The 12,658-nt window shown below is 42.4% G+C and overlaps 1 protein-coding gene across 1 annotated transcript in view; it reads right to left on the minus strand.

Moving 5' to 3' along the window:
* Positions 1-12,292, minus strand: part of LOC132407139 (aryl hydrocarbon receptor-like) — a 36,438-nt gene extending 24,146 nt beyond the window's left edge. The window contains exon 1 of the mRNA XM_059993433.1: positions 12,136-12,292. Coding sequence (XP_059849416.1) covers positions 12,136-12,262 — 127 coding nt within the window. The 5' untranslated portion in view covers positions 12,263-12,292. The remainder of the gene's footprint in view (positions 1-12,135) is intronic.
* Between the last annotated feature and the right edge of the window lie 366 nt (positions 12,293-12,658).

The following is a 12,658-nucleotide window of genomic DNA, read 5'->3' on the forward strand; positions in this document are numbered from 1 at the left end:
ATTCCTCGTAACTTCTTCAAAAAATTCAATAAGGTTTGTCAAACATGACCTTCCATGCACAAATCGATGCTGGCTACTCCTAATCAGATCCTGTCTATCCAGATAATTATTAATACTATCTCTAAGAATACTTTCCATTAATTTACCCACCACTGATGTCAAACTGACAGGTCTATAATTGCTAGGCTTACTTCTAGAACCCTTTTTAAACAATGGAACCACATGAGCAATACGCCAATTCTCCGGCATAATCCCCGTTTCTAATGACATCTTAAAGATCACCGTCAGAGCTCCTGCTATTTCTACACAAACTTCCCTCAAGGTCCTGGGGAATATCCTGTCAGGACCCGGAGATTTATCCACTTTTAAATTTCTTAAAAGCGCCAGTACTTCCACCTCTTTAATTGTCATAGGTTCCATAACTTCCTTACTTGTTTCCCACACCTTACACAATTCAATATCCTTCTCCTTAGTGAATACCGAAGAGAAGAAATCGTTCAAAATCTCTCCCATCTCCCTCGGCTCCACACATAGCTGACCACTCCGATTCTCTGAGGGGCCAATTTTATCCCTCACTATCCTCTTGCTTTTAATATAACTGTAGAAACCTTTCGGATTTACTTTTACCTTATTTGCCAAACCAACCTCGTATCTTCTTTTAGCTTTTCTAATCTCTTTCTTAAGATTCCTTTTACATTCTTTATATTCCTCGAGCAATTCCTTTACTCCATGCTGCCTATATCTATTGTAGACATCCCTCTTTTTCCGAACCAAATTTCTAATATCCCTTGAAAACCATGGTGCTTTCAAACCTTTAACCTTTCCTTTCAACCCAACAGGAACATAAAGATTCTGTACCCTCATAATTTCACCCTTAAATGACATCCATTTCTCTATTACATCCTTCCCATAAAACAACTTGACCCAATCCACTCTCTCTAAATCCCTTCGCATCTCCTCAAAGTTAGCCTTTCTCCAATCAAAAATCTCAACTCTAGGTCCTGTCCTGTCCTTCTCCATAATTATATTGAAGCTAATGCTATTGTGATCACTGGATCCGAAGTGCTCCCCAACACATACATCTGTCAGCTGACCTATCGCATTCCCTAACAGGAGATCCAACACTGCCCCATCTCTAGTCGGTACTTCTATGTATTGTTGCAAAAAACTATCCTGCACATATTTCACAAACTCTAAACCGTCCAGCCCTTTTACAGAATGAGCTTCCCAGTCTACGTGTGGAAAATTAAAATCTCCCACAATCACCACCTTGTGTTTACTACAAATATCTGCTATCTCCTTACACATTTGCTCTTCCAACTCACGCTCCCCATTAGGTAGCCTACAATACACTTCTATCAGTGTTACTACACCTTTCCCATTCCTCAATTCCACCCAAGTAGCCTCCCTAGAGGAGCTCTCTAATCTATCCTTCCAAAGCACCGCCATAAGATTTTCTCGGACAAGCAATGCAACATCTGGCCCCTCTGGCCCCTCCTACTCTATCACACCTGAAGCAACTAAATCCAGGAATATTTAGTTGCCAATCACACCCTTCCTGCAACCATGTTTCACTAATAGCTACAACATCATAATTCCAGGTATCAATCCATGCTTTAAGCTCATCCACCTTTCTTACAATGCTCCTAGCATTAAAATAGATACATTTAAAATACTCTCCACCTCCTCCTCTCTTTTCATCCCTAACAATGCATTCAAATTTATTATCCTTTTCTTTCTTCTCCCCTACATCTTTGGGCTGAGCGCATCCCTTCTCCATCACCTGCCTTTCCTCCCTCACACACTGTCCATTTACTTGCTCTACTGTGAACTAATCTCCTCTCCCATAGTTTCCTCAAATTGATTCCCACCCCCCCCCCCATCTTACTAGTTTAAAGTCTGCCCTGTAGCCCTAGCAAACCTCCCCATTAGGATATTGGTCCCCCCAGGATTCAAGTGTAACCCGTCCTTCTTGAACAGGTCACGTCTGCCCCAGAAGAGGTCTCAATGATCCAGAAACTTGAATCCCTGCCCCCTGCTCCAATCCCACAGCCACGCATTCATCCTCCACCTAATTCCATTCCTACTCTCACTGTCGCGTGGCATAGGCAGTAATCCCGAGATTACTACCTTTGCGGTCCTTCTTCTCAACTGCCTTCCTAACTCCCTATACTCTCGTTTCAGGACCTCTTCCCCTTTCCTACCTATGTCATTGGTACCTACGTGTACCACGACCTCTGGCTCCTCACCCTCCCACTTCAGGATGTCTTGGACGCGATCAGAAACGTCCCGAACCCTGGCACCAGGGAGGCAAATTACCATCCGGGACTCCCGATCTCCTCCACAGAACCGCCTGTCTGAACCCCTGACTATCGAGTCCCCTATTACTATGGTCCTCTTTCTTCTATCCCTACCCTTCTGAGCTACAGGGCCGTCCTCTGTGCTGGAGGCCCAGCCACTGTCACTTCCACCGGGTAGGCTGTCCCCCCCAACAGTACTCAAACATGAGTACTTATTGTCAAGTGGTACAGCCACTGGGGTACTCTCTACTACCTGCCTCTTCCCCTTCCTGACCGTGACCCACTTATCTTCATCCCGTGGCCCTGGAGTGACCACCTGCCTGTAACTCCTCTCTATCACCTCCTCACTCTCCCTGACCAGGCAAAGGTCATCGAGCTGCAGCTCGTTCCCTAACTCGGTCCCTCAGGAGCTGCAGATGTGGACATCCGGGAGGCTCGGAGACTCCAGGACCTCCCACATCCGACACTGAGAACAACAAGCTGCCCTCACACTCATACTTCCCGTAATCTTACTACTTTTGCGGTCCTTCTCAATTTCCTTCCTAACTCCCTATATTCTGCTTTCAGGACCTCTTCCCTTTTCCTACCTATGTCATTGGTACCTATATGTACCATGACCTCTGGCTTCTCACCCTCCCACTTCAGGACATCTTGGATGCGATCAGAAACATCCCGGACCCTGACACCAGGGAGGCAAACTACCATCCAGGTTTCCTGACTGCGTCCACAGAATTGCCTATCTGACCCCCTGACTATTGAGTCCCGATTACTACTGCCTTCCTCTTCCTTTCCCTACAAGTCAAGTCAAGTTAACTTTTATTGTCATTTCGACCATAACTGCTGGTACAGTGCATAGTAAAAATGAGACAACGTTTTTCAGGACCATGGTTCACATGACACAGTACAAAAACTAGACTGAACTACGTAATAAAAAAAAAACAGAAAAAGCTATACTAGACTACAGACCTACATTGGACTGCACAAAGTGCACAAAAACAGTACCAGCATTACAATAAATAATAAACAGGACAGTAGGGCAAGGTGTCAATCCAGGCTTCGGGTATTGAGGAGTCTGATAGCTTGGGGGAAGAAACTTTTATATAGTCTGGTCACAAGAGCCTGAATGCTTCGGAGCCTTTTCCCAGATGGCAGGAGGGAGAAGAGATTGTATGACGGGTGCATGGGGTCCTTCATAATGCTGTTTCCTTTGCTGATGCAGCGTGTAGTGTAACGGATGCAACGCGTAGTGTAACAGTACTCAAACAGGAGTACTTATTGTCAAAGGGTACAGCCACTGGGGCACTCTCTAGTACCCGACTCTTCCCCTTCCCTCTCCTAACCGTGACCCACTTGTCTGGCTTCCGTGGCCCTGGTATGACCACCTGCCTGTAACTCATATCAACTCTTCACTCTCCCTGACCAGATGAAGGTCATCGAGCTGCAGCTCCAGTTCCCCAATATGGTCCCTTAGGAGCTGCAGCTCGGCGCACCTGGCACAGATGTGGATGTCCGGGAGGCTAGGAGACTCCAGGACCTCCCACATCCGACACCGAGAACAACAAGAGGCCTTCACACTCATACTTCCCCTTTCCTCAAATAACAGGAAAAATTGAAAACTAAACTTACCTTGCCTCACCCGTTTCCGCCTAAGCCCTTAAGCCTTCACTCTGCTCCCAGCTCACTCCGCAGCCCACTGTATAAGGCTGTGCTCCTTTTAAATTTTCCGCACATCACACGCCTGCGCAGTCCCACCTCTCTTAACCCCGATGAGAAGAAAAAATCAAAATGGCTCCCGCAGCACTCCCATTCTGATTCTCAGACTTCCTTCTCCAAATTTACATTCTTTATATTCCTCGAGCACCTCATTTACTCCATGCTGTCTATATTTATTGGCTGATGAGGGAAGTAAAGGGCAGTATAAATATAAAAGAGAAGTATAACATAGCAAAGATGAGTGGGAAACCGGAGGACTGGGAAGCTTTTAAAGAGCAACAGAAGATAACAAAAAAAGGCAATAAGCCAAGAAAAAATGAGGTACGAAGGTAAACTAGCCAAGAATATAAAAGGAGGATAGTAAAAGCTTCTTTAGGTATGTGAATAACAAAAAAATAGTTAAGACCAAAATTGGGCCATTGAAGACAGAAACGGGTGAGCTTATTATGGGGAACAAGGAAATGGCAGATGAGTTGAACAGGTACTTTGGATCTGTCTTCACTAGGGAAGACACAAACAATCTCCCAGATGTAATAGTGGCCAAAGGAACTAGGGTAAAGGATGAACTGAAGGAAATTTATATTAGGCAAGAAACACTGTTGAGTCTGAAGGCTGATAAGTCCCCGGGACCTGATGGTCTGCATCTGTACTTAAAGAGGTGGCTCTAGAAATCGTGGACACATTGGTAATCATTTTCCAATGTTCTATAGATTCAGGAACAGTTCCTGCTGATTGGAGGGTGGCTAATGTTGTCCTAACTTTCAAGAAAGTGGGGAGAGAGAAAACAGGGAATTATAGACCGGTTAGCCTGACATCAGTGGTGGGAAAGATGCCGGAGTCAATTATAAAAGAGGAAATTATGACACGTTTGGATAGCAGTAGAAGGATCAGTCCAAGACAGCATGGATTTATGAAGGGAAAGAATACTTGACTAATCTTCTGGAGTTTTTTGAGGATATAACTATGAAAATGGATAAGGGAGAACCAGTGGATGTAGTGTACCTGGACTTCCAGAAAGCTTTTGATAAAGTCCCACATAGGAGATTAGTGGGCAAAATTAGGGCACATGGTATTGGGGGCAGAGTACTGACATGGATTGAAAATTGGCTGGCTGACAAGAAACAAAGAGTAGTGATTAACGGGTCCCTTTCAGAATGGCAGGCTGTGACCAGTGGGGTACCGCAAGGTTCGGTGCTGGGACCACAGCTGTTTACAATATAATTAATGATTTAGATGAAGGGATTAAAAGTAACATTAGCAAATTTGCTGATGACACAAAGATGGGTGGCAGTGTGAAATGTCAGGAGGATGTTATGAGAATGCAGCGTGACGGACAGGTTGGGTGAGTGGGCGAATGTGTGGCAGATGCAGTTTAATGTGGATAAATGTGAGGTTATCCACTTTGGTGGCAAGAACGGGAAGGCAGATTACTATCTAAATGGAGTCAAGTTAGGAAAAGGGGAAGTACAACGAGATCTAGGTGTTCTTGTACATCAGTCAATGAAAGCAAGCATGCAGGTACAGCAAGCAGTAAAGAAAGCTAATGGCATGCTGGCTTTTATAACAAGAGGAATTGAGTATAGGAGTAAAGAGATCCTTCTGCAGCTGTACAGGGCCCTGGTGAGACCCCACCTGGAGTATTATGTGCAGTTTTGGTCTCCAAATTTGAGGAAGGACATTCTTGCTATTGAGGGAGTGTAGCGTAGGTTCACAAGGTTAATTCTCGGAATGGCGGGACTGTCATATGTTGAAAGATTGGAGCGACTGGGCTTGTATACACTGAAATTTAGAAGGATGAGAGGGGATCTGATTGAAACATATAAGATTATTAAGGGATTGGACACACTGGAGGCAGGAAGCATGTTCCTGCTGATGAGCGAGTCCAGAACTAGAGGCCACAGTTTAAGAATAGGGGGTAGGCCACTTAGAACAGAGATGCAGAAAAAGTTTTTCACCCAGAGAGTGGTGGATATGTGGAATGCTCTGCCCTAGAAAGCAGTGGAGGCCAAGTCTGTGGATGCATTCAAGAGAAAGTTATATAGAGCTCTTATAGATAGCGGGGTCAAGGGATATGGGGAGAGGGCAGGAACAGGGTACTGATTGTGTATGATCAGCCATGATCACAGTGAATGGCGGTGCTGGCTAGAAGGACTGAATGGCCTACTCCTGCACCTACTGTCTATTGTAGATCGCTCCTTTTTTCCAAACCAAGTTTCCAATATCCCTTGAAAACCATGGCTCTCAAAAAAACTTTTAACCTATCCTTTCAACCTAACAGGAACATAAAGATTCTGTACCCTCAAAATTTCACCTTTAAATGACCTCCATTTCTCTATTACATCCTTCTCATAGAACAAATTGTCCCAATCCACTCTTTCTAAATCTTTTTGCATGAGATGTCAGGGGTAAGTTTTTTTTTATAAATGCAGGGAGTGCTAGGTGCATGGAATGGGCTGCCGGTGATGGTGGTGGAGGTGGATACAATAGCTTTTTTTTTAAAAAAAAGAGTCTCTTGGATAGACACATGGAACTTAGAAAAAATAGAGGGCTATGGGTAACCCTAGGTAATATCTAGTAAGTTCATGTTCGGCTCAGCGTTGTGGGCCGAAAGACCTGTACTGTGCTGTAGGTTTTTTTATGTTTCTATGTACTATGTTTCACGGAATATCTCAGAGTATAATTAAGTCAATCATCAATAAGTGGAAAGACTATAGCACAGCAGTAAATCTTCCTAGAGCAAGCTGTCCTCAAAAACTGAGAGACTGTGCAAGGGAACTAATGCGGGGCCACCAAGAGACCTACGACATCTCTGGAGGGGTTACAAACTTCAGTGATTGAGATAGGAGAGACTGTGCATACAGCTGTTGCCCAAATGCTTCACCATCTGCAGCTTTATGGGAGTGTAGCAAACAGTAAGCAACTGTTGGAAAAAAACTCATATGAGATCTCAGCTAGAGTTTGCCAGAAGGCATGTGGGAGACTCTGAAGTTGGCTGGAAGAAGGCTCTATGGTTTGATGAAACCAAAATGCAGATTTTTGACCATCAGACTAAATGCTATGTTTGGTGTAAGCCTACACATCAAAAACACACCATCCCTACCGTGAAGCATGGTGGTGGCTGCATCACACTGTGGGATGCTGCCCTGCAGCAAACAATGGAAAGCTATGAAGGTAGAGGGAAAAATGAATGCAGCAAAATACAGGGAAATCCTGGAGGAAAACCTGATGGAGTCTACCAGAGAATTATGACTTGGGAGAAGATTTGTTTCCAGCAAGAGACTAGCAAGCATAAAGCCAAAGCTACACAGAAATGGATTAAAAACAACAAAATGAATGTCCTTGGGTGAACAAGTCAGAGTCCAGACCTCAATCTAATGGCAAATTTGTGGCTAGACTTAAAAAGAGCTGTTCATTCACGATCCCTGTATAATCTGACAGAGCTTGAGCAGTTTTGTAAAGAATGGGGAAAAATTTGCAATGTCCAGATGTGCAAAACTGAGAGACCTATCTATACAGACTCAAGGGAGTAATTGCTACCAAAGCTGCATCTACTAAGTACTGACTTGAAGGGGGTGAATAGTTATGCAATCAATTATTTTGTGTTTTATATTTGTAATTAATTTAGATCACTTTATAGAGATCTGTTTTCATTTAGACACGAAAGAGTCTTTTTCTGTTGATCAGTGTCAAAAAAGTCAAATTAAATCCACTGTGATTCAATATTGTAAAACACTAAAATATGAAAACTTCTGGGGGGGTGGTGCCGTGAATACTTTTTATAGGCACTGTAGTCTAGATTCCAGAAGTTCAGACGAAACAGCAGAATGGGGAAGTAATGTGAACTAAGTGATTTTGACCATGGAATGATGGTTGGTGGCAGACCAGGTGATTTGAGTATCTTAGAAAATCTGGAATTTTCACACACAAGTCTCTAGAGTTTACAGAGAATGGTATGAAAAAAAAAATCTAGTGATTGGCAATTCCGTGGGCAAAAACACTTTGTTAATGTTTTGTTAAAGGTCAGAGGAGAATGGCCAGAATGGTTCAAACTGACAGGAGGGCAACAGTAATGCAAATAACCACAACTTACAACTTGTGCAGAACAGCATTTCTGAATTGACATTTCAAACTTTACAGTGGATGGCCTACAGCAGCAGAAGACTCAGTGACCATTTTGTTGGGTACAGGAGGTATCTAATAAACTGACCTCTGCATGTATATTCCAACATTTTGCTAATGTCAGCACCCATTACAACGCCAAGGAAAATGCACATCCACGGGGATCTGAAGGAATAGTTGCTGGAAAAGAGCATTTGGGCCTTATGCCTCTCATTGGAGTTGGAGTCTTGAACTTTCAATGTTGAGATGACAAGATTTCTGTGACTCAGGATGTATGTTGCTTTATCTCTATTTACAAAGAGGCAGAAGCATGATTGAGATGCACAGTAGATTTGTTGACATTTGAAAAGAAAAAAAAAGAGAAAAAGATCCTTCACTGGAACTCTGAGAAAGTTTTGATTGAAAACACTAAGCCCTCTGCGTCATAATGGCCACTAATTTTAATTCCTTACTTTGAACATACAGAAACTTTTTCAGCCTTTGTACACCCACTGTCATTGCCTTTCCTTTTACATTCTTCCTGACCAATTTATTTACTGATTTATTAATTTATTTACTGATATGGGCCCCCACATCTAGTAGTAATTCTCCCATGTACTAACTCTGAGGGAAAAAAATCAAGAAATTTTTCATTATAATCTGAGTCAACAGCAAAAGTCTTATGAAAATATTTTATAATTGTTATAGGGAATCTTAACATTAAATAAAACCCTGATTTTATTTATATAACCTATAATCCCTTATTGCCAAACGACGTGAAATATGGTGTTACTTTTCATTGTTTAGTACACTGCTAAGTACTCAAGAGAGCCAATAATTACAGGTAATACTGTAATATGATTGCAGGGCAAACAATATATCCTCTTTGCCTGCTAAACTGATAGAGTGTAAACTGAGCGTGCAGTAAATTAAGTACCAGTTATTGAAGGGTTTTGGAGATATGCCCAGACAGGCTTTAATCTCCTGTTTCTAGGCACACAATGCCGAACCGCAGGAAAGGGTGGCTTCTTTAAGGGACAGAATCTGAAACACTGTCAGAGCTCTCCAACAGATGTAGATCTGATACTGCAGGGCGAGTTACATGGAAACAAGCCAAACCCTACTGAAAATGCTGGCAAAATTCTCTCAGCTTGCTGCCTTCTTATAAAACAAAGCAATGGGACTCAGAACGCTAACTTAATTGTATTGCTTTAGCAAGCTGCACTGAGATTTATCTGAAATATCTTTATTTGAAGAATTGCCATGAGTAGGCTGGTAGGTGACTGAGTATTATCTGCTCCCTGGCAGTCTTTTCCTTCTTGGCTGTTGTCCAGTGTAACTACAATCAGTAAGCTTACCACTTGCCAAGTCCAAAATGGAGACATGGAGTACATCAAAGGCTCTGCATCTGGGTTTACAGACTTCCATTTACAAATCTAAGCTAAGATTGGCATTAAACAGTGATAGCGGTCTCTCCATCAGCGAGCCTGTAGATTGAGGCCTTGTGTTCAAGGTCCTTGTCCCAGCATTGGTAAGTCCTGGAGTTACTATCAAAGATTGAAGCCCAAAGATCGATCAGAAGTCTGGAAGTCAAAACACAATGACTGAAGCCTGGATCTGTGATCTAGAGTCCACTGGGGAAAATTGAAGTCTACAAATCTGAGTCCACTGGAGGCTGGAGGGCCAGAGACAGCCTCTTCTGGGGCTGGAGGACTGTCTGCACCCGTGCATAGCTGGGAGAGAGGAATGGGACTTGTTTTTGCTATTGCTGGTGATGTTCTGTGAACATGGTGGGAATGGGTGGCACACTTGCGTGCTGCCCCCAGCATATCCTGAGCTTGTGCTGGTGGCCGACGCATGTAACACTCTCACAAGGGCTCATATACAAACTCAGCTTGTCAGCTATCTCTGCGAACAGCTATGTGACTCAGCAGGGGAGAAGGCCACCTTTCATAAACAATACACGTCTAGGGTCGATTGTGATTTGGGATTCAACCAAACAGAAACATTGGGAATTCCAATATAAGAAACCTCAATTTGAGTGAATGCTGTACAAGTATTGCCTATACAGAATTACCGTTTGCCAAGAAACCACAAATTTTACACCAGCTTAAAATTATAAAGCAAGTATATTTATAAATTTCAGCTTTATCAAATAGTTGAGAAGGAAAATAACAGGAAAAAAAGGGCCCATTACAGTTAGACCAGTCTAAATGTGCACATGACCAGTGAAGATCATTTCTTCCAAAAGCTGGGTATAACTTATTCACAGCACTGAATTCTCATCACCAATCACCAGTAGAGCTTCCCATTTGTCTTACGAAGCACTCCTTGTAATAAAGGATTGAATCCTACAAGCGTCTTCTCTTCTCCACATCTCCCCCAAAAGACCACAAACACCACCACTGTCCATCACAAATCTCTCTCAGCCTAGCTCTCTCTAGAATTTTCTCCCAATCCCACCATCTTGATTGCCTAACACAACATTCCTAAATTGAAAAACAGTGTTCCTTATCTTTAGCTGAAACAAAAACATCCTACCAGCAGGGCACGCAGATTTATTTTTTTTTATTAGAAAACTACTGAATAAAAACACCTCCCAGGATAGCAGTAAAAATCTTAACCAGGGCATTACATACAAATGGCACATTACACTGTACGTTTCAAAGTACACAGGATAAGTGAATAAATCCAAATCTGAATCTGATGCCATTCTGTCAAAAGGCCTGTCACTGTTACACTTGCTTGATTAATATCAATTAGATGTTGAAGTAGAGTGAAAAAAAATGACTCTGGGGACAGGCTTTATCACAGTGCAAGCTTTAAATTCACCTGCCACTTTCAGAAAGTTTCCTGCAAAATATTTTATTTTAAATTACGCTCAGACCACAAGTGACCAAGCACTTTTAATGTACAATATGGAGCTGGTCTTTTCACACAAGCTGTGGTGTTAGAAGGTTCCTATTATTATTCAACCTATAGAAATATTCTCCAAGTTCCAGCACAATAACCAGTCCTTCCATAATAATACATGCTAGAGGAACTAAATCCGTGACTGGGAAGAGAAACAGTTGCCATTTAGGTGAAGGACCCTTATTAGAAGGGGAAAAAGCTAATCAATGTTTAGTCTGAAACTGTGCCAGTCTTCAGCACTCCATACAGAACCACTAAGATAAAGGATTGTGGGGCTAATTGGACTGGCTTTTTAATAACATGTTTGCATCATCAGAATAGCTGATGTCAAAATTCCACTAGTTATGATGAATAAAACTCATTTTCTGACCTTGGGGCATTTTGAGAAATCTCAGAGAAACAAAAGCATTTTAGTGACTTAACTCATCAGCATGTTGTGGTTTGCAGGACAAATTTGTTATTATCAAAGTACGTATTTGTCACCATATACTACTCCAAGATTCATTGTCTTGAAGACATTTACAGGGACATTGAAACACTATAGAATTTATGAAAAACCATAAATAAATTCTAACAAACAACCTAAGTGGAAAATGAAACAAATTGTCCAAATCATTAAAAAAATTGACAACATGAGTGTAAAGCCCTTGAAAGTGTGTTTGTAGATTGTGAAATCAGTTGAGTTGACGTGAGTGAAGTTATCCACACTGGTTAACTGATGCTTGTAGAGTAATAACTGTTCCTGACCTGGTACTGTGGGACCTAAGGCTCCTGTACCTCCTGCCTGTTGGTAGTAGTGAGAAGAAAGTATGGCCTGGATGGTGGGGTTCCTTGATGATAGATGCTGATTTCTTGAGGCAGCACTCCTTGTAGAAGTGCTCAACGGTGGGGAGGCATTTGCCTGAGATGGAACTGGGTTGTACCCACCTCATTTTGTAGACTTGGGCATTGGTGCTTCCATACTAGATTGTGATGCAACCAGTCAGGATACCCTCTACTGTGCATCTATAGAAGTTTTTCAAAGTTTTAAGTGACAGCCTGTGTTAGGCAGCTGGAAACAAAGTCACCCTTCAGGGTGAAGATACATTGGTATGTACAATGATGCTCTTACCCTCAAAGTAGCGCTTGGCTCTCAGGAAGCTGACACTGAGCCGGAGAACTGACAACTTGTCCAGTTTGTTGATCACCTCCTTGGGAAATGGCAACACCTCAGCCAGTTGCTCCAGTTCAGTATTCATTCGTGCCCGATGTCTCTTGGATGAATTGGATTTGACAACATCTGGCTTACTAGAGAAAAAAAATACAAGCTTGCATTGATATAGAATGTCTACAATCCGAGAACATGTCCAAAACACTTTAACAGCCAATTAATTAATTGCTCACAATCTAATTTTAACACTTCCCACCATGGCCCTCTCCTATCGGGCAGTAGATACAAAATCATGAGATCTTGTATCACCAGACTGAAGGACAATTTCTATCCCTCTGTTAAAATACCCTCAAATTTACCTCCTATACCCTAAAGATGAATTCTTGTTTCTCCCAATCTAACTCATTGTGGCCCTTGAGCTTTATTTGGTTACCTAGATAGCACTTTCTCTGTAACAGCCCTGTGTCTAGCAGCTCTCGCTACA

This window comes from Hypanus sabinus, chromosome 17, assembly GCF_030144855.1.
Source record: "Hypanus sabinus isolate sHypSab1 chromosome 17, sHypSab1.hap1, whole genome shotgun sequence".
In the NCBI taxonomy this organism is placed as follows: domain Eukaryota; kingdom Metazoa; phylum Chordata; class Chondrichthyes; order Myliobatiformes; family Dasyatidae; genus Hypanus; species Hypanus sabinus.